The 22,240-nt window shown below is 43.8% G+C and overlaps 1 protein-coding gene across 4 annotated transcripts in view; it reads right to left on the bottom strand.

Annotated features, from left to right (window-relative positions):
- Positions 1-64: 64 nt before the first annotated feature.
- Positions 65-22,240, bottom strand: part of NPR2 (natriuretic peptide receptor 2) — a 54,800-nt gene continuing 32,624 nt past the window's right edge. For 2 of the 4 annotated variants that reach the window (XM_074196208.1, XM_074196209.1), the window contains 24 exons: positions 21,003-21,212; positions 18,316-18,394; positions 15,780-16,497; positions 14,625-14,830; positions 9,946-10,059; positions 9,474-9,609; positions 7,978-8,072; positions 7,639-7,771; positions 7,318-7,402; positions 6,717-6,837; positions 6,286-6,360; positions 6,006-6,083; positions 5,719-5,823; positions 5,542-5,613; positions 3,547-3,706; positions 3,164-3,319; positions 2,763-2,931; positions 2,491-2,637; positions 2,101-2,224; positions 1,805-1,873; positions 980-1,154; positions 807-905; positions 509-600; positions 65-373 (listed from right to left, as the gene is read on the bottom strand). In XM_074196208.1, the coding sequence (XP_074052309.1) occupies positions 308-373; positions 509-600; positions 807-905; positions 980-1,154; positions 1,805-1,873; positions 2,101-2,224; positions 2,491-2,637; positions 2,763-2,931; positions 3,164-3,319; positions 3,547-3,706; positions 5,542-5,613; positions 5,719-5,823; positions 6,006-6,083; positions 6,286-6,360; positions 6,717-6,837; positions 7,318-7,402; positions 7,639-7,771; positions 7,978-8,072; positions 9,474-9,609; positions 9,946-10,059; positions 14,625-14,830; positions 15,780-16,497; positions 18,316-18,387 (3,267 nt within the window). In that variant the 5' untranslated portion in view covers positions 18,388-18,394; positions 21,003-21,212 and the 3' untranslated portion in view covers positions 65-307. Of the gene's footprint in view, positions 374-508; positions 601-806; positions 906-979; positions 1,155-1,804; positions 1,874-2,100; positions 2,225-2,490; positions 2,638-2,762; positions 2,932-3,163; positions 3,320-3,546; positions 3,707-5,541; positions 5,614-5,718; positions 5,824-6,005; positions 6,084-6,285; positions 6,361-6,716; positions 6,838-7,317; positions 7,403-7,638; positions 7,772-7,977; positions 8,073-9,473; positions 9,610-9,945; positions 10,060-14,624; positions 14,831-15,779; positions 16,498-17,094; positions 17,284-18,315; positions 18,395-18,512; positions 18,565-21,002; positions 21,213-22,240 lie in introns of those variants that run through there. The other 2 variants (XM_074196210.1, XM_074196211.1) reach the window with 2 other exon arrangements.

The following is a 22,240-nucleotide window of genomic DNA, read 5'->3' as shown; positions in this document are numbered from 1 at the left end:
AAAAAAGGGAGAGATGCTATATGACCTTGTTCCCCCCCTCTTCTTAGTTGTCTCAGGCATGATCATGAACCCTTTGCTAGTTTTATCATTTTGTATTTGACCAAAATATTCTGGTTTAGATACAGATATTTACAAGGGAGGGGGGAGGAAGAGAATATGTACAAGCCCCAGAGTCAGATGCCCCAGGACTAATAGTAAGTGTACACACAGTGCTCTGCAAGAGTGTCCCATATGGCTAGTGAGTAATAGAGATCATGGCTGCAGATCCTTGGGGGCTGGCAGAAGTAGGGGAGAAAGGCATTTGGGGTCACAGCAGTCCAGATGGTCCTTTTCGCTCTCCCAAGAGCCAATATGTCCGCATCTTTCCCTTTCCCTGTGATGGAAGAAAATCAAAGCACCACCACCCCCAACCCCACCCATATCAGTGCCCTTTTCTATTAGCCCCAAGGCCCCTTTCTCCTCATACATTATCAGTCCCTTCATCCTCTCTCCCAGCCCCCCCAATCACCTTCATTTCCACATCTCCTCTAAGCTCCAGCTGAAAGCAGCCAAACTCATCTAGGGCATCTTTGGTTGTGGATGAAACATGGATCTTCAAGGCTAAGAGGTTGGAGATAGAAAATAAGGGGGAAATGAGACTGGCTCCCTCCAGATTGTGGCTTCTTCCCCCATGTCCTCCCACCCACTTGACCCAAAACAGTAGGGAAGAGGAGAAAAAGAAGTTTTGCACTGAAGAGTCTTGAGTAGGGTGATAAGAGTATTTCATAATTCTGTCGATGGCAAACAGGATCTGGGGGAGATCTCACCTTGACCATTGGACTCCATACGTGAGGCAGTATTTACTGTGTCCCCGAACAGGCAATATCTGGGCATTTTTAAGCCAACAACTCCAGCACAAACTGGCCCTATAGGGAAGGACAAGTTGGAGAAGTGCTAAAGCCATTCCAAGGTAGAGATCAGGAATTGGAGGCAATCTCACCAGTATGTACACCAATTCTCAGTCGTAGCTGATCATGAGGCCGATGCCGAATTCGGAAGGAAGCAACAGCATCCAACAGTGCCAGGGCCATACGGGCAATCTCAGGGGCATGGCGCTGACCATTACGCCCAGGGAGACCAGATACCACCATGTAGGCATCACCAATTGTCTCCACCTATAAGGAAAAATAATAGGTTCAGGTCCTAAATGCCACAGAGGCATACTCGGTCATTTCTATCTCTGTGGGCTTGGCCAAAGATGGCATTTTGGAGGGGCAAAAGGGGCAGACAGAGTAGAAAGCATACAAGGGAGGATATGAGAAAGGAAGAGAGAAAGGAATGGAGTGACATCTGGTCTTTAATACCTGAGACTCTGAACAATTAAAAAGTTCAACTGCCATTCACTTGACATTTCCTTTTAAGCTACCACATCACAAGAATGAAACAATGTCTTATCTGCAGCTGGAAACTGAATGGAATGGCATAAACCAACAAATTACAGAAAGCAGAATCCTAGAGGAGGTTGTAGACCAGGCATTATGGCAGACACCAGAGGTGAGGGAGTGACAACCAGGAAATTAAGAGTTGATCCCAACTAAAGGATCTTAGTAAGGGTCTATTGGAATAGGAATTCAATCTCTGCCAACAGAGGGACTTTAAAATTCTTATCCAATTCTTTTCCCCAAATTCCTATGATTAAAAAAAACCTAAGTTGCTAGTCCCAGTATTGCTGAGTCCCCAAAAAGTCAAATTTAGTGTCATAGGAACACATATACAGTGTCCCCCAAACCTGGTTTGGGAGGGGGGGGCTAACCCTGGTTCCCACCTTGTAAACATCAAAGTTGTCAATGATGGCATCGAAGCAGGTGTATAGGTCATTCAGGAGTGTCACCACCTGACATGGGATAGGGAGATTCTGAGATTCAAGTTTCTGATCTCCACAAAGGTTATGACTTTACCCCCAAATATTCCAATCCCTCCCAAAGAGTTATAATCCTGACGGCAATGGAAACCTGTTACCCACACTCAAACTCCCTTATTCCAAGTCTCCACTAGAGAGACCCCAATCCTTTTCAGACACTCAATGGCCCCTCTCTCCTTTGACTTAAAATTAAGTCTCACCTGCATTGGGGTGCTCTCTGCTGAAAGGGCAGTGAAGCCCACGATGTCACTGAAGTAAATGGTGACATTGTCAAAGGCCTCAGCCTGTACAGTTTCCCCTCGTTTCAGCTGCTCAGCCACTGAGCTAGGAAGGGTGGAAGGGATGAAATATGTCTATCTTTGTGTGGCAGGGAAAAGAGGGTACTAACACTGGAAGCAGGGCTGGAGAGTCAAGGACTTGAGTTCACTCTTTGTTAAAACCAGAGAAGCACAGTTGTAACTGGTGGGAGTGGAGCAGGCAGGCAGGGGAGGTTGCATGCTAGGGGAGGGGGAGCCTAGGATAGGTGTCTTTCAGAGAGAAAGAGCCCTTAGGATATGGAAGGGAGAGAAAGGGATTCTCAAGGAGCTCACTGTGGCAGAATCTGGTAAAGAAGTGCTTCAGCCTTGCGCTTCTCCTCCAGATATGCCTGGGTCCGCTCCTCTACCAACTTCTCCAGATTATTTGCATATTGCTCCATTCTAAGCAGGAGGTTATCCAGAATGCTGGTACCACCTTCCCTATGGAGAGAAGGGCACTTTATTTGGTGAAGCTCTCCCCCCCCAAAAAAACATACCACCTGTACCTCTCAAGTCCTTCACTTAATCCCCTTCAAAGCAACTAGGATATAGTGATGTCTTCTCACTTGTTGAAACGTCGGATGAAGCCCTTGATCTGTCCAAAGTCTGGTCGCTCAGCTGGATCCTGGGCCCAGCATCTCTCCATCAGCAAAGCTAGCTCCTCGCTGAGCTGTGCCCGGTCAATACTAGGCCGAAAGTATGGCCGCTGACCATTGCGGACCTTTTGGATAATCTCTGAGGATGTAGAGTACAAATGGAGATTAAGGTGGGGGGGTAACTAGATAATTATAATGCTGGCTCTAGGAAATCTGACACCTATTGAAAGGAACAAGTAGTTGAGGCAATTAGGTGGCTCAGTGGATAGAGCACCAGCCCTGGAATCAGTTCAAATCTGGCCTCAGGCATTAGCTGTGTGACCCTGGGCAAATCACTTAACCCTAATTAAGGGGAGGAAGAGAAGACTCACCCTTGGGACTGAGGTCCAGGCTCTCTACATAGAAGGGGCCACTTCGAAGTGCAATCTCCTGCAGAATGATCCCAAAGCTATAAACATCAGCTTTCTGGATACCTACAGTCAATAGGTGGCTCCCATTTAATAGCTCTGGCGCTGTCCACAACTTCTCTGAAAAGTGCAAATGTGGTGTTCTAAGCTATGAAATGGAGCAGCACCCAGGTCATCACAGAGATTCAAACTCATAAACATTCCAACTCACCAGGGCCCCAAAATGGAAAAAAAAAAATTTCCCCCTCTTGGAGCAACCCACTCTCATCCCACCCTAACCCAAATGATGACAACCAGAAACCAGGGGGGAATTAAAAGAAGGTAGCTGTAGGATGGTAGAGCCTCACTGGCATAGAGAGCATGACTGTCATCTGGCTCAGCAGCTGATCGGAAGCTGGCCAGGCCATAGTCGGTGATCTTGAGCACAAACCGGCTATCTACCACACAGTTGGAGGACTTGAGGCTCCCGTGGGAAGCAATGATGCTGTTGTGAAGAAAGGCCATGCCCTGCAGGATACAAACCAAGTCACTGGAGCCAAGAAAGAAAGAGGAGGTTTGGTGATGAAATGCCACCCCCTTTCCCTGGTAGGCTTAACTTAATTTTAATACATACTTTAAGGATCTTGTACTATATAAATTAAATGAAGTGACTTTGGAAGACTAACCCTCTTTAAGAAACTCAAAACGTTACATCCAGGTGGGAAAGTCAGCTGTGATCCAAGTCATAAGCAGTGCTTAGTTGGCAAAAGGGAATCTGGAATTTGTGGGTTAGAAATTAGTCTTTTTTTTTCTAGTGGTTAACAGAACAGAAGCCAGGTGGGAATACCCCCAGGGAAACTACATAGAAGTCAAAGAACAATGATAAAGACTCCATTGTTCATCCTTTATTTCAAAGAGGACCAATTGACATCATGGGGTGATGTCTTAGCTTCTGCATGAATTGGATTTAAGGGATGCAGTTGCACAAGGTCTTCAGCCTTACTCTTTCAGACCAATTAAGTTTTCCATAGTGCCTGCTTCATAACCATTGGAACAAAGTGTTCCCATCTGTCCTTTCTGCCAGGGGAAGTCCTCATATTCTTGGGGTAGATAATCCCCTAGCTCACTGATGGCTTTGTGGCTCATAGGTTACCCTCAACCTAGATTAGCTATCTGCTTAGATGGGTGTTGCCAGGATGTGAATGTTGCACATACCATAGCTTCTTGAATCTATGAGATCAAAGTCAGGTGAAGACGAGCAGCCCTGAAAAGGGTTTGGCAAGCCCCCCATATGCCCTACTATATTGGGCAGGCAGTGTCTAGGTGTTTAAAGATGACAACCAGAACTAGTAGCAGCTGTAAATATTGGCTCATGAATATACTAATTATCAATACATTTAGTATTAATAATTAACACTTTAAAGTGAAAAAGCATTTTCCTCAACAACTCTATGAGGTAGTAAAAGTATGATCACTACTTTACAAATGAGAAAATGAGAGATTAAGGATGCCTATCCATGAATGGCATTTGAACCCAGAGTTCATAAAATGTAATGCTTTTCCCACAGCCTGCCTAGCTTAGTCTTACTAGAAGACTTGGATGTATTAGGAAGATACTGTAGCTATACTCAAGCCACGAGGAAACCAAACCATGAAAGATTAGCTCCTAAAGCCAGGAGCAAGAAAAACTTCCAACAAACAGTAAAGGAAGGAAGCAACCAGAAATCAGTTATGACAGTAGGCCCAAGTAACAGTCAAAGAGTTGGAGTCCTATCTAGACAAGTTAGGGCAGAAAGGGCTAGCTTGGGATGAACTGAAAATCCACCCAATAATCTCTAGGAGTCAGGTCAGCCACACTACAATTTTAGAGTAGCCCTTGACAATTTAGAACCCTTTGCTCTATAAACTCTTTTGTGCTTTTATTTTTCCAGAAAAGGTGTAAAACTTCAGGATTCTAATTATGAAATAACAAAGGATGTTACACTTACTGGTCAAAAAAGAAGGGATTCAAGTGCCTATGGGTAGTAATGTGGCAGCTCACTGGACATTTTTAGGCCTAGAGAAAGCTGACACAGTCTAAGCAAGCACTAAATTGTTCTAGTCAGTTGTGAGCAATGCTCAATCCTTCCCTAGTCACCACCCTGCCAATTCCATCTCAGGCTCTCTCTGATAAAGATAGAAGAGAAGGCTGTGATGGTGAGGCAAGGAGAGGCAAAGTAATCTCCTTGGGATTGCAACTCTAACATCCCTCCATTCATTCTACTTGATCTCCAATTCTGTCCCACCTTATCCCTCCTGTGTCCATTCCCCATGCAAAAAAGGACCAGAGATTAATTTATCTCCTAAACAGAGGGAATACTCACCTTCACAAGATCATTAATGAGTGAATATCGAAACATCCAATCCAAGTTGATGCTATCATTCTCTAGAATATCCTAGGAGTGACAAAGATAATGTATATGCTTGCCCTGATTTTGACACATAACATCACCTCATTCGTTGTCTATCCCACCATCCCAACCTCCCCTTAACTCTCTTACCTGCAGACTCCCTCGGGGACAGTACTCTGTAACAATGCAGATGTTAGGAGGGTCTATGCAGGCTCCAATGAATCGAGTCAGGTGGTTGAATTGAACATCCCTCATCTGGATGGTTTAGGAGGAATGGGAACAATTAGAGGACAGTGTATCTAAAATTGCCTTGTCTTCCTCCAACTTTGAATCTTCCATAAATCCCTAATCCTCTCCTCTATCTGCTTTTCCTCTAATGTCAGTTTTCCTCCCTCTACCCCCTTCATCTAATATCCCATATCAGGACCAGGACCTACATGTTTGAGCTCAAACAGGACTTGCCGTGTTAGCTCTATGCGCTTCTTATTCACATGCTTGATGGCAACAACGTTTCCCTGGAGGAGGAGTAGAATAGAGGATTTAAAAAGGATCCTAGCAAGAGGAAGGAATGTGGGGCTTGGGGTGCTAAAGGAGGGAAAGGGTCAGGAGCCCAGTTGATTATATTGCTGAGCGAGAGGAGGGGTTGAAGAATAGGGTGACTAGAGGGTAAGGGAACATGGGGAATAGGGCAAGGACTGAGAGCAGAAGTTTGTTCACCTTGAAGTGACCGGTGTTGGCAAAGATCTGGTATTTCCCATGGGCTGTCATGAGCGAGCCGTAACTGGATCCCCGCTGGGGCCAAGGGCGACATGGGGGGAAGGAGGGAAGGGAAGGTTGGACAGTAGCTGAAGTACATGGGGCTATCATTACAGGTCAGGAAGCTGAAGGCTGTTAGGAGGAGATCAGATCCAAGGGAAGAACCAAGAAAAGTAAAGTAATGGGGTGGGGAGAAGGAATATCTATTAAGGGGAATCAGAGAAAGTTATCAAGTGAGAGTAAGGAGTTAGGGTATAGACCTGGAGCTCTCCTTGAGGGAAGAGTTAGGAAGGTAATAGAAGGAAATATGGTAGGGGAGGAGGATGCAAATGAGGACAGATGAGATTTCAGAGTAAAAGGGAGAGGAAGCCCCAAACCTGCAGCAGTCTCACCAAGGACAATGTGAGTCTGCTGCCTGCGCCCTTGTGATAACGTTCTGAATTGCCAAACTGTAGTTCTTCCCATCTAATTCGCCACAGCATGCTGGCCAGCTCCTTCTCCAGCATTAGCTTCCTAAAAGGACAGCACACTTCAAGAAGCCCAGCCCAGGTCCACACCATAGATCAGCACTGAGGCAAGGGAACAAGGTAGGGACCCTGACCTGGGTAGATCAAAGATTTTAATAATGCAACCTCCACTTCTGACTGCCTCCCAAAAAAATGTGTTCTATATGATTTTATTTACAGCCTAATACAATGTTCTTCAAACCCAAAGGCTGGAAATCAGCCCAAAGGCTAGGTAAGAATCTATACTGGAGCCAGTCCCAAGAGATACCCACCAGGGATCCAAGCAGGCCAATTATGGGAAAGAGAAAGTGAAGAGGAGGCAGAAAAAGGAGGTCAGTTTAAATGCACTGAATTAGCCCCTGGGATGCTTTTCTGGGCTCAATCTAAGAATTAAGGTTTTGCTCTTAAGGCTTTAAGGATAATGATGATGATGGATTGGGGACAATGTAGTGAAGGAGAAAAGGGTAATATAAGGCCAAGAACTCACCGAAAAATGAGGAAGCTGGAAACACCAAACATTATGAAAGTGATCCCTGTGCCCAAAGCCACAATGGCCAGAGTTGAAAGAGGGGCTGTGTAGAGGGAGGAGGATGTGATCACTTGAGGGGCAGGAAGTAAAGGGCTTAAGGTGTGCAAGGAGATGCCTTAAGAAGGGGTAAGGATTGTTCAAAGGGAGGTGTGAAGCTAGGAAAGAAGGCAGCTAGAAGGAGGCAGTCCCCAAATCAAAGATTTGGTAGTTATGGGGGCAGAGAGGGCTATTTGGGAGAGGAGGGAGGAGGCTGTGCCCCCAGCCTCTGCACACACCCACTTTTATCACAGGACGGGTCATCCAAGTCGAAGGCACAAGGGGGATTATCAGAAGGAGGGGCCCCCTTCACCCAGGGGATAGGCTGCCCAGTCCACCAGATTTGCTTCTCAGCTCCAGAGTAATGGGCTGCAGGCTGCATGAAAGAGAGAGCAGCAACTTCCCATCTTCTATTATACACAAAAAACTTCCTTTCCTTGTTACTTTACCAACACCACCCCTATCACTGGTTGTATACAGAAAAAATAAGGTTCTACCAGTAGTCAGTTCAGTGCTGCCTCCTGGCCAGGTTCCACCTACACTAGAATAAACACACACAGCAAATCTGCATAGCCCCCTCACCTGAAAGTCTCCGGAATCCAAGTCCCCCATGGCCCAAAGGACAAAGTCTGTCTCACGGTCATTGTTCTTGTCCATTACAACCAGCCCTGTCACACCTGAGATGGTACAGAAAAATGGATACTCTGATAGCCTCCTGCCTTCATCTTACTCCTTTGTCTGCATATTCTTCTCATCAATTGTCTCTTTCCCTCAAGACCCCCATGCTTCTGCTTCCTATCAACTTCTCTCACTATCTGGCTGGCCACTGCTATCCCATATCTTGATAGTCACCCTCTCCCATAATCATTTGAAGGCACTTGCAGGAATGGAAAGAGAAACAGCCCCAGAGTAAGGAAATCCTGAGTTCAAGTGTGACTTCTGAACACATACTTACTAGTGACCTTGGGCAAATCATTTTACCTCTCTATCCCAGACAGCTCTGTAAGAGCCTTGTCCGGATCTTCACTGGCAGGAGTTTCCTTACAATATTGAAATCACAGGCCCAACACAAAAAATCAGAAATTTAAGGAAATTTCTGCTATTGGATAGGCACTATGGTAAGTGACCTACAAACATCTCGTTTTGTTTACTGCTGAAAAGGATCTAGTCCAACCCCTTCATTTTAGATGTATGGAAATTGAACCCTTGAGAAAGTAAATGATTTGTCCAACATCATACAGGTAGTAAATGACAAAATTCTAACTTTATACCCAGAGATAGTTATCTACCAATCTTTTGGACAACAAACATTTATTAAGTATCAACTGTCTCAGGCACTATGCTAGAGACAGAAACTAAAAACTAAACAGTCCCTCAAGGAGTGTAAATTCTATTAGGGAAGACAGTATGAACATATACAGGGACACACTAAGGGAATTGGACCCTCCCTTGTAACAAAGAAAAACAATTAAGCAAAACCAACCTACATACATAGATCTCTTGGGAGATAGCATGGACTATGAGGGAAGAACATTGCATTAATTTGGTCATTGTATAGGTGGTTTTTTCTTAGCTATCTTTGTTACAAGAGAGATTCCAATTTCCTTTAGTGTCTACCCATATATGTACCTGTTTTCTCCCCTGATAGAAAATATAAGCCCCTTGAGGGAAGCAAGAAGGGAGAGATTTGCTTCATTATCTGTTGTTCTCTGGTATCATTACTATTTTTTTAATTATATTTTTGTATGCTTTTAGCTATCTTTCCATTTGCATTAATTGTAGTTATTGTTTATATTATTTTGATGCTGCTTATTTGACAGTTCATAGAAATTTTGAGGGGTTTTCTTTGAATTCATTTGTCATTTCTTGCTGCACAAGAGTAATCCATTATATTCATATACCACAATTTCTGCAGGCCTTTGCTAGTCTACATGGATACCCATTTTGTTTCCAATTCAATTTCCACTGCCTTACTATTTGCTCCCTGCTCTCCAATACCCTAGAATCTGGTCTCCTGGGGGGAGAAAGCGCTTTATAAATTTTACAATGCTACATAAATGTGAATTATTTCTTTTTACCCTGGTATCTGCGCCCTTGCATCTTCTTCACTATTCGAAGTCCATCATCCCGGGTGCCCCCCTCTTGTAGTGTCTCATTTAAGACTTCGGCATATAGCAGGATCCCATCGTAGAAGCAGCCAGCAATGAGGTTCATCTGGGAATGGCAACCTCAGCCCTACTCTCCCCCATATTTCCAGAGAGCACCTCCTCTCCTCTCCTCCCCTCCCCAGGGTCCCCCCCCCAATTCCTTTCATTCTTTGTCTCTCTTATGAGTCCCTGGGGGGCATCCAGGAGCCACTTCCCACCTGCAATGCATCCCAGTGAAAGGGAGAACAGAATGGGAAGGATTCATAGTCTGGATGCATGGGTAAGATGACTTCTTATTTAGGGTTAAATGAACAGAGATGGTGGGTAGGGAGAGTGGGCTTGGGTCAGGAAGGGTCTTCTCTGAGGTAAAGATGAATCCTCAGAGAAAGAAGGGGCGCCTTACCAAGGAGGGTGCCAGCTCCACACCAAAGTCACTACGGGCCCTCAGCAGTAAACGATGCTGGAATTCCTGATATTCAGGGTTTGGAGGCTCACGATATGTAATCACCAACACAGTCTATAAACAAGAACCAGTGGGAGAAATGAAAGTCAAGGACTTCAGGACAGATATTAAGATAAGGAAATAATATCCAGTCACAGTGTCAAGACAAGGCAATGTGTTGGTCAAAATCACCAAAAATAAGAGAAATGCAAATTAAAACAACTCTGAGATTTACTTCATATCCTGCAAATGAGTAAAGATGACCAAAAAAAATGCACAACAGTAAATGCTAGAGAGGTAGTAAAAAGACAAAAACATACATTGTTGGTAGAGCTATTCAACTGTTCATGGCACTAGTTATAAGAATTTTCCTTAAGAAATTCCTGTAAGAAATTTCCAGAGAAATTTCCTATGTAGATCTAGCTCTGACATTAAAATGCAGGGAGACTTGAGCTAGCAAGTAGAAAATAACAGGTACACCTCACAAGAAATGTGAGAGATAGGGAAGATGGGATGGGGAGATTCATGAGTGAACAGCTATAAGCAAGCACTCCTTGCTCCCACAATATCCCAAATCATTTCCACCATTACCATTACATCTTTTCCTTCCCTCACAACAAAATTACCAATACGAGCAAGATTTCCTTCTAGTCTCTAGTATTAATCACATATGGATCTTCCTTTTAGAAAAAAAATTAAATAGATTTTAGTAATATCTTTTGTATTTATGTTTTATTATATTTATTATATATATTAAAATTAAAATTTTATTTATTGTATATCTTTACATATTAAAATTAAAATATATATTTATCATATATAAATATTTTCTATTTATTTCTGGATATAACCCTTCTTTCCTTCCCCATCTACCAGTCCTTTAGTCAACAAACATTTATCAAGCACCAACTATGTCTCAGGCACTATGCTAGAGACAGAAACAAAAACTAAACAGTCTCTCAAGGAGTATGTTAGGAAAGACAATATGAATACACTAAGAGGAATTGGACCCTCCCTTGTAACAAAAACAAGCAAAAACAACCTATACATAGATCTCTTTGGGAGAGAACATGGACTATGAGGGCAGAATATTGCATATATTGTTAGATATAGTCATGGTATAGGTGATTTTTTTTCTTAACTATCTTTGTTACAAGGGAGATTCCAATTCCCTTCAGTGTCTACTTTTGTACCCATTATCTCCTGATAGAAAATATAAGCTGCTTGAGGGAAGCGAGAGGGGAGAGATTGCTTCATTATCTGTTCTCTGGGATCATTTTTTTTAGCAAGGCAGATGGGGTTAAGTGGCTTGCCCAAGGCCACACAGCTAGGTAATTATTAAGTGTCTGAGACCGGATTTGAACCCAGGTACTCCTGACTCCAAGGCCGGTGCTTTATCCACTACGCCACCTAGCCGCCCCCTGGGATCATTTCTAATTTTTAATTTACTCATATTTTTGTGTGCTTTTAGCTATTTCCATTTTACATTGTAGTTATTGTATATATTGTTCTGGTATTGTTTATTTGACTATCAGTTCATACACATTTGTCATTTTTTCTTTGAATTGTTCATTTGGAATTTGAAATAAAGCGGGTACCCATTGAATAGGGAAAGACTGAACAAACTGTGGGATATGAATATGGTGAAAAACCCTTGTGCAGCAATACATGACAGATTGTGGTTAAAAAAAAATACACTTTGGGGCAGCTAGGTGGAACAGTGGATAGAGCACCACAGCCCTGGAGTCAGGAAGACCTAAGTTCAAATCCAGTCTCAGACAATAATTACCTAGCTGGACAAGTCACTTAACCCCATTGCCTTGCAAAAGAAAAGAGTGGGTAAAAAAAAAAAATACACTTTTTTAAAAGCCCCTTCACCCACATACTTAATTTGTTACAATAGCAGAGAAGGCAGGTATATTCTCAGTTTATAGATGAGAGAACTGAGGCTGAGATATATTAAATGTCTTGCCCATGATCACAAATTGAAATAGGACTAGTCCCAGATATTCTAATTCCTCATCCAGTGCTTTATTTTCCTCCTACAATCCCACAATGACTATTGTGTCTCACTCCTACCATTTATCCACCTTCCCTGATCCAGAGGACATCCTATTTAATGAGTGCTCCAAGAGACAATTATTTTCTAGGAATGTGTCTGATGAGAGAAGGGGGCAGATTCAGGACTGTTTCCCAATTCCTTCTGTTTCAAGACATCTCTATGGCTTCAATATTGTATTTAAAATCAATTCACAAAACAGACACACCAATTTTCAAGTTGAGGCAAAAGCTATTTATAAATGTAAAAAAAATTTTAAATTGTACTTCTCCATTAATAGTTTACATTTATAGATTTTTAAGGTTTTACAAAGTGTTTTGTAAATATCTCATTTGCTCCTCATTCATTTAATTATATCCACACTGAAGAATGAGAAAACTGAGGCTAAGAGAACTTAAGTAGCTTGTCCAGAGTCACAAAACTAAGAAGTGTCTGAGGCAGTAAGAGAATTTAGGTCTTTCTGGTTTCTGGTCTAAGACATCATCCACTATGCCACCTAGCTACTACACAATCTAAAAGTACTTAAGACAGAAATTCATGAGACAGGCATTTTGTCAGTCTATGAAAAACATACATCTATATTTTAGTATTCTAACTCTTGCTTCTAGGTCTTCCTTTAATTCTCATTTCTATTCCATATTATCTCTCATATCCTATTTCCTGGCTGGATTTCTTCCTTTTCATGTCCAATTACTAACCGCATTGCCATCTTTTCTACTTTCTCCACATTCCAGATCTGTATTTTTTCCTGCTTCCATGAGCTTCCTTTAGGTCCTCTCAGGATGGATGGAATCAGTCTATGATCCTCCCCATATCTCAGCCTCAAGTTGTTGCCTCATTTCCAAAAATGTGCCTCTTTCCTACCAGCTTTTGTCTGATTCCTTTAGGAAAAAAATCCCAAAGGCAAGAGAGGCTTAAAAAGCTTTCATCAAAGCCACACATGAAAAGTACAAGTGCTTTACAGAGCAACACAGAACACGTAATGAATGGGAAAGAAATATTGCTAACAGGGAGAAAAGAGTTGGGCAGGGCTGGACAAAAAAGGGTGAGAAACTCATTTCTGAGTATGATTTCCAAATTTCCAACTTTAGTCCCCATCTCCCCCTCCCCTTCTTAACTGAGCTGTAGTCATAGAGCTGCCTATTAGGCATCTTTATTTTGGTATCTTGCTTTTTTCTTAAAATCAGTATTTCCACAACCAAACTTGTCATTTTTCCCTTCCAAAACAAGTTGCCCCTAAAACCTTTTCTATTTCTATTAATGGACAATTCTACCCATACTCAAATCCTTAGTGTCACAGCTGATTTTCCATCTCTCCAATATCCAACCAATGACCAAGTCCTGGAGATTCAGCCCTGCAAAACATCTTGCATTCATCCCTTCCTTTCCATAATCACTATCCTTACTCTTATCACCTGAGATTTGCATGTCTGCAATCATCTCTCCTAACTAGTGTCTCTAACTCCAGGTATTCCCTCTCAAATCTACCCCCAATGTCACTGGTAGAATAATTTCCTTAAATATAGTTCTGGTCATGTCAATCACATACTCAAAAAGTCCCAATGAATCTGCACTAACTTCAAGTAAAGTCAAGACTCCTTAGTCTATCATTCAAAGCCTTCCATAATCATATATGTGTGTATATATATATATATACACACACACACATACATATATATATATATATACATATATATATATATGATCTCATATAATCTTATTTTCCACTACTCACCAAATTGGCCCTCCATGGTCAAGGCGATCTTTTCACTGTTCCCTATATAAGCTTCATTAAGTTTCCCCTCTGTGTATTTGCTCATGTTATCCACACCTTCCCCAACTTCCATCCCTGAGCCTGTTCTATCTTCCTATACAGATATGTCCCATCTTTGACAAGGACATGGAATAAAGGGAGGCAGAGGAGGCAGAGCTGTGTCTCATCTCAGATTGCACAATCCCTCTCAAACTGGGTTGAGCACACAATAAGCATCTGCCTGTGCTACCTCTATCTTCTGATGCTGTTCATGTCTCCCCAGTCATGGACCCCACCTCATGCCAATGACCTTTGAAAACCAACTTAAGTCTCATTTCATCTATGAGGCCTTCCCTGACCACATACACAATTGTTTCATTTCAACTCTAAAAACACTTATCTATACCAAAACATCTTAGAGTATGTCACATTAACTAACTGTCCTATGTACATTTTGTTTCCCAATTAGGAAATAAGATCTCCCAAGGAAGGGAATGTGCCCTTGTCTCTACTCCCACCCCCACCTCCTGCACAGAAGCCTAACATACACATAAGAGGTGTTTAGGAAAAATTTGATTGTTGAAAAAGAAAGAGCATGCCGGCTTCTTAAGAATCTTGTCATATACAATAATTAAAAAGTCACAGGAAAATGACTTAAAAGAAAATGGATGGAACATTTTCATTTTAGAATTCATAATCTGGCTCTGAGAATGCCATAAAATGAGTAAAGAGGGTAGATTATCTAAAAAGAAACACTTCTCTTCCTCTTATTCTTCCCCAAGGCTAACATTCCACCTAGCCCACCTCCAACCCCCATTCATACATTACCTGAAAGGCCTCCCTGAGGGCTTGGGCCTGCTCTCCTGTGCGATTGTCTTGCCAGGGCCGACCTCGGAGGCGGGTGGGGCTAGCGCGGAGACTCTCCCCAAAGACATCCAAGTAGAAAAAGACGTAGTCTCCATTGGTTAGATTTTCTCTCTGGGCCTGAAGCAGGATCTCGTGAAGCATCTCCAGGGGGCCACAAATGTACACAACTGAGGGCAGGTATTTAAAAATTGAGTACCCTTAGGTAGGGCATAGATTATCTCCAAATTAGCCCTTTCCCCTGGGGCTTGCAGGCTATTTTCTCTATTCTCCTTCAGCAGAAAAGTGAAAGCCTAGATCCATTTAAGTACCCAGAAGATACATTTCTTTCCTCAGAAGTGTGTTTCAAGTACCCTGGAGTCATAAGGAACATCTGGCATATGTCAAAGCTTGACCTCCATAGGGAGGGATGCACTACCCTCAAGTTTCTCCCTAGCCCCAGCCCTTCTCTCTCATACTTCCACTCCCCCCACCACCACCACCCCCGCTTCTCTTATTCTTCACTTCCTCAGTCCCCCATCTTGCTTTTGATGGAAGAGGGGGTTGGAACAAAAAGTGCAATTCAGGGTTTGTGAGCTTAGAAACTTTTAAGTTTAAATCCTGACTCACTTTTCTAACCAAACACTCTCAACCTTAACCCAACTTATTTCACACTAAGCAAAGGATATTAGTTAAAAGAGGATCTTACATGAGGCATAAAGCATCTGGGAATATGGGAAGAGTGCCATTTAGATCATCATAGCCACAACTATAAGATAATTTCATTTCCAACATTCTGTTGCTCCCACAATGCCTAAAAACCTCCTGGAGTCCAATACCCCTGATCCTCCCTACTCACTAGAACAATCCTCTCTCTCACTACAACGCATAAGTCCCACATGATCCTATCACTTTCACAGTACCCCTTTAGTCTTCCAATGACTTCTCCCCATAAGCACTTCTCCCCTCACAAAGTCCATTTCTGTTCATATCCATCTTAAAGCTTTCCACACATGCCTCCCTGATGTCAGTCTTTACTCACAAGTTCCTGAAATTCTCATTTTGCCCCCCCCCCCAGTTACTATTCTGATGCCTATCTCTAGCTATACAATCCCAAGTGAAGGCCCAAGCTACACTCACTGCGTCCATTGGCCCGGATGAAGTGCGTAGCCTGCTCAGGACCACCTGGCTCCCGGGTATACACCTGATGCTGTACACTGAGATTGTTGCCTTGCAGGGCCTCAAAGACCCCTTCGATTGTGAAATAATGTGGTCTGTCATCAGTGCGGGCATCCAGATACAGCAAAGCAGCACGGGCACTCCAGTTGAAGTGTCCATGCAAAGTCACCACAAACTCGCCCAGTTTAGGGGCAGAAGGTCCAGTGCGGACCAATGTTCTGTAGTGCTCGCTCTTGGCTGCAAAGCCCGAAGCCACAGCACCTGCAGTCAGTAGGGGCAGCCGCCAATGGGAGGCAAAACGTGCCACAGAAGCAGCAGGGTATACACAGCCTGGACCCAGAAGAAGGTCAGGGTCATTGTATAGCTTCAAATCCACAGCATTCAATGGCGCCAGGTACTCAGAACAGGCACCATCCATCTCAGAGCTGACAAAGTGCAGGTCCACTGGTAATGCTCTCCCCAAGGCCTCCATGGCCAATGTCACAGCAGGGCCCACCCGTGGCCAAGCCCAAGCATAGCTTAAGTTGTGTTCGGGCAGCACCACTGCCAGAGTTAGATTCCGGGGCTCAGGGGGGCGTGCCCCACCCACCAAGGCTGCCAGCATCAACAGGATTGGGGGCAGCGCCATGAGGAGAAGGCAACTGCCCCACAGCCTCTGAACTCTGAAGTCCCTTTTGGCCTACAAGGGAAAGACACAAGTCCCAGCCTGAGACTTCAAGGTGCAAGGCTAAGGCAGGATAACTAGGAGATAGTTGGGAAGACTAAAGCCGAGAAGGCAGCTTAGGTGTAGAAAAAGGAGAGAAATAGGAAGCTAGAGAAAAGGACCAGGAAGAAAAGTGAGGATGAAGTTGGGGATGAGAGGGCATGGAACCAGGGTAGGATAGAGGGCCTGGGGCTGGTGGGGGGAAGGGGGGGCCTGAGAAAGGAGGGAGGGGCTAAGAGGGGCCTGAGGATGGATAAAAAGAAGTCTCTCGCCAAGGTAGCCCCAGGCAATTAAAAAGAGAGAGGAGAAAGCGTAGACGGGGGTCTGGGCAGGAGCGTGAGGCTGTGGGGGCCTGGGCCTGGGGACCCAAAGCCGAGGCAGTGAGTGGTGCAGAGAAGCGGCCTGGGGCGCCTAGGGGTCGCACTCCCGGTGCCAGGGGGCAAGTGGAGGGAGAGGGAGGCTGATCGGACCGGTGCTGGGGCGGGTCCTGGGCCTGGGGGCGAGCGGGGAAGGCGGGAGGGAAGGCTACGTCCCCCTGGAAAGGCTTCTCCCGAGGCTCCCGCTGGAGCTGACCTAGCGGACCAGGGCGCTGGTCCGGTCTGAGGCTGCGGCCCCACCCGTGTCCCGGCTCCGCTCCGTGGCGCTCGGCTCCTCCCGGGTCCCGGCCTGCGCCCGCCGCCGCTTCCTCCCGTCCGGGCCCCCGGGCCCCGGTGTGCTCGGCCAGGTCCGCCCGGCCCGGCCCGGGCCCGTCTCCGCTCGCTGCGCCGGTGGCGGCCGAGTGCGACTCCCGGGGCAGGCCGCCCGCCCCCTCCCGGCGCCTCCCTCCCGCGGCCCCTGCCCCCGCCCCCGCCCGGGCAGGCCCTCCTCCTCCCCCGCCGGCCCCACCCTCCCGCCTCCGGGCAGCCGCCCTCCGGGCCTGGGCTCGGGCCCCCCGGGGATTCCGAGACGGGGCTGCGGTGGCTTCTCCCCTGCAGGCCCCGGGCACCCCTAGCCGTCCTTCGAAGCATCTCTTCCCTGAGACCCCCATGCGCATCTGCCCCCCGCCACTTTCCCTGGAACCCTCTCGGAGTAGTCTGTCCGTTCCACAGCCCCCAAGGAGTCCATTTCTCCAAAAGGTAATCTAGAACCCCAGGCTCAAGCTCCTATTCCTGCCCACTAAACCCTTCATCTCTTGACTTTCTTTGCACTCACTTTTGAGGGGCTGCCTGGAAAGGGGAATTCCTAGAGATTTTCTACTTCCTTTCCATATGCCATCCTGTATTTCCAGGTCCCTACAGGCCCCTCAACTTCCCTGCAAAGCTCATTGACTAGACTCTGGACCCCATCTTTGCTCTCATCTTTTTAACACCCAAGCCCAGGTCATTATGGTTTATACTACCTTCATCCAGTCAAAAGAGCAGTACAGAGGTGGGGTGGACCGGGAAAAGTCCTGACTCTGCTACCTCTCTAACTACATGTCACTCAGCTGCCCTGTGACTCAGTTTCTTCATTTGCCAAATGCTCAATTGTCCTAGATGGTCCCTGAGCTCCTTCCCAAGATATCACCACATCTGTTACTTTGTCATGCTGAGTGGTTTTGCGGTAGCCCCCCACACCCCCAGTGTTTAGGAGCACAGGTTCTTATTAATCTTTACTGACTAAGCAGTCTTTCTTTATTACAACTATGAAAATTCATTTCAAATCAAGGCAAAAAAAAACACCTTTTTTTTTTTAGTTCAACAGGAACAAAATGAAAGTTGGAATAGAATTGACCCCTAGCCCTTGATAGCTAAAATGGAACCCAGAAATCTTCACCTCCAATTTTCTGCTTCCTCCTTGACCCATGGCTCCTTTCTTTCCTCCTGTCCCTCTTGAACAGCTTCTCATATCATGACTGCCAAGAGAGAATATATGGAGATTAAAAACTCACTTTCTTCCCTCTTAAAGTGAATCCTGGCCAAAGTCAGGCGAAACTGCATGACCCCTTAACAAGCTCTAGATGCAGATCTTACAATTCTTTGCCTTTGATAGTTCCAGTACACCCAGGCCAGAATTAGCAGATGTCATTTCTCTGAGAAAGGAGGAGCTCTCAAGCAGAGCATGCAGTTTCACTGAAATTAAGGTGACATCTGGTGGTTACAGTGTGGAAATTCAGGATAAATTCAATTGAATAAATTCTTGTTTATTTATTGACTACTAACCAGGCACCCCAGACTGAGGGAGATGTAAGAAAGATATATGACATCCAACCTTTCTGGAGAGCTATTTGGAACTATGCCCAAAGGGCAACAAAAATGTGCATACCCTTTGACCCAGCAATACCACTACTGGGTCTATACCCTGAAGAGACGAGGAAAAAGGGTAAAAACATCACTTGTACAAAAATATTCATAGCAGCCCTGTTTGTGGTGGCAAAGAATTGGAAATCCAGTAAATATCCTTCAATTGGGGAATGGTTTAGCAAACTGTGGTATATGTATGTCATGGAACACTATTGTTCTATTAGAAACCAGGAGGGATGGGATTTCAGGGAAACCTGGAGGGATTTGCATGAACTGATGCTGAGTGAGATGAGCAGAACCAGAAAAACACCGTACACCCTAACAGCAACATGGGAGTGATGTTCAACCTTGAAGGACTTGCTCATTCCATCAGTGCAACAATTGGGAACAATTTTAGGTTGTCTGCAAAGGAGAGTACCATCTGTATCCAGATAAGGAGCTGTGGAGTTTGAACAAAGTACAAGGACTATTCCCTTTAATTCGGAAAAAAAAAAAAAAAACCCAGATGTCTTATTGTTTGATCTAGTTACCTCTGAGAATTCTGTTCTCTTTAAGGATATGATTTCTCTCTCTCACACCCAATTTGGATCAAGGTACAACATGGAAACAAAGTAAAGACTGACGGAGTGCTATCTGTGGGGTGGGGGTGGGGGGAGGGAAGCAAGATTGGGGGAAAACTGTAAAACTCAAATAATATCTTTAATAAAAATTTAAAAAATAGTATTAAAAAAAGATATATGACAAATCAAGTGTATAGTGACCTAAGCCAAAACCATATGAGTTGTGTCAGCACTCAATTACTAATGAGATGGAAAAAAAAATCTGTTTCATCCTAGATGACAAGGAAATGGAGGAGGAAGAGACAACTCAAAGGGAAAGAAACAGCTTGAGATAAACATAGCTATGTCAGAGATGAAGTAAATAATATTTATTAAGCATTTATTCATAACATTTTGTGCCAGGAATTGTGCCTGTCCATAAACAATAGTCCCTGCTACCCAGGAGAGCACAATCTAATGCCATGAATGATGGGGTTTAGACACTCAAGAGTCATACAACTACCTACAAACGTACCAGGAGAATAGGAGTTACCTAATTATTGGAATGTAACAAAAAACAATGGATTTGGTATCAGAGAACCTATGTCAGAATCTCATCTTGGCTATCTCTCCTCTAAAATTATTTCATTTGTAAAATAAGGAATTAGACCGGTTACAACATTAAATCTTATGAACAAATTCTTTTGTGAGCTTCTTGAATAAATCTTGTCTATACAGAGGTATAGATTATTCTCACTGAAATTTATTCTTATCATCCAGGAGACTAAAATTTCAGTTCCAGGTAATACAATTTTGATGATGTTTGTCCTTTGGTTCTTTTTTTTTTTTGCTTTGTTTTGGTTTTTTTTGCAAGGCAAACAGGGTTAAGTGGCTTGCCCAAGGCCACACAGCTAGGTAATTATTAAGTGTCTGAGACCGGATTTGAACCCAGGTACTCCTGACTCCAGGGCCTATGCTTTATCCACTATGCCACCTAGCCGCCCTATGTCTTTTGGTTCTTAAAGAAAAGACCATGACAATCAGGGAGGTGATGCCATGACAAGCAAATGAATTGGGTTTGAGTGAAGGGATGCTGTGCTAGTCACCAGACTCACTTTCTCCTCTGAAGTCATCTGGTTCCTGAATCAGGACAACTGGAGATGGCCCTGGATTCAAGGGTTGAGTTATTTGCCCAAAGTCACACAGCTAGTAAGTATCAAGTGTTAGTTGGATTTGAACTCAGGTCCTCCTGACTCCAGAACTTTACCCTTTATTTACATGGTTACTTCACTATAATCTTTGTAAAGCCTGAATGGTTTCAGGACCCTGCTATCTTAAGTAACACCCAAGTAGGATCAAGCCATTTTTCTTCAGCTCTAAGTGGCTTCTATTGTACCACATACACACTCCCCAACTTTCTACTCCCTTGGGAAGGGCCTGACAGAGGCCGGATTCCTAGGTCTGAGTCCAAGTTTGTGGAATGTCTCATACTGAGACATACTGAAAGAAAGACAGGGTCCTAGAGGCTAGTGTGGTTTGGGACCACTCCTAACTCCACAAGGCCAAGAAATTGAATTCTAGGGAAACCAACAATCCATGTTAATATACTCTAAAGTGAACCCCAAACCCATTTTTCCAGAGTCTGAACCTCAATAATCTTCAGAAGAGTATTGAAACTAACCTGATGTCCTAGATGGAGCTGAATCCTGAATTCTCATGTTTGCTTTGTAAAGAGGAACATAAACTCCTCTGGGGCCTTTAAGGTTCCAGGGCAATAAGTGTTCCCTGCTCATGTCGGACACCTTGTCAGCAAGCTGCTGAAATCTATACCAAATCAGAAAATTTGTTATCTTCTTTCCTCACATCAGATGGAACAAAACACCAGGAGAACCTGCCAGAGAGAATAAAGAACTTTGAGAAATAAAAGAAACCAATAATGTATATATCAAAGTAATGCTTTTTTAATATAGAGAAAACATGTGGAAGGGAGGTAGGAAAGAGAAAGGATTCATGAAAAAAAGTTGGGAGTTCATTTACATAGCCAGGATGACAGACAAAGATGATTCCTAGAATCCAGGACCATGAGTATTCAACTATATCCTAAGCCTACATATGAACATTCCCCCAAGGATGTGTTACCCTGTAGGCCATGGGGCATATTATAGAAGAAAAGAACACCTGTGGCCAGACCAACTTCATTTAAACATTAGGGCTGAGGACCTGCCAATAGAGCTGCTATAAATGTTCAAAATCAAATGAGCATTAAACCCTAGAGCAGAAACATGACCAGGGACTAAAGCATTCAGTGTAAGTCATTTCCTTAGTTTTAAGCAGCCTCCCTTCAACAATCTAGGAACTGTTTTATCACATCTGTAAAATCTAATCCATAGGCTAAAGGATTTTAGCTTTTATTAACATATACTTATTTTAAACTAACAATTCTTTATAATGGTATAAACATTTAAAATTATTGGGGACAACTAGGTAGCACAGTGGATAGAGTACTGGCCCTGGAGACAGGAGTACCTGAGTTCAAATCTGGCCTCAGACACTTAATAATTACCTAGCTGTATGGCCTTGGGTAAGCCATTTAACCCCATTGTCTTGTAAAAAATAAATAAAACCTAAAAAAAAATTAAATTACTCAAAAACATTTTAAAAGGAAAGTAGATCCCAAATTACTTGCCTGTTAATAGATTCTTTTTTCTTTTTTTTTTTTTTAGATTTTTAGATTTAGGTTTGACATCTCTGTAGTAAGAAATGATGAAAGAGATGGTTTCAGAGAAAACTTGGAATACTTGTATGAAATGAAACAGTGTGAAGTCAACAATCAATAGAACAATTTCTACCATACCACAATAAAGTTGTTTTGGAGGACTAGAATTCTTATCAACACAATGATCAACCACAATTCTATGG

This window comes from Macrotis lagotis, chromosome 8 (genome assembly GCF_037893015.1).
Source record: "Macrotis lagotis isolate mMagLag1 chromosome 8, bilby.v1.9.chrom.fasta, whole genome shotgun sequence".
Lineage (NCBI taxonomy): Eukaryota > Metazoa > Chordata > Mammalia > Peramelemorphia > Peramelidae > Macrotis > Macrotis lagotis.
Note: the sequence above shows the minus strand (reverse complement) of the source record. Positions and strands in the feature narration are given on the sequence as shown.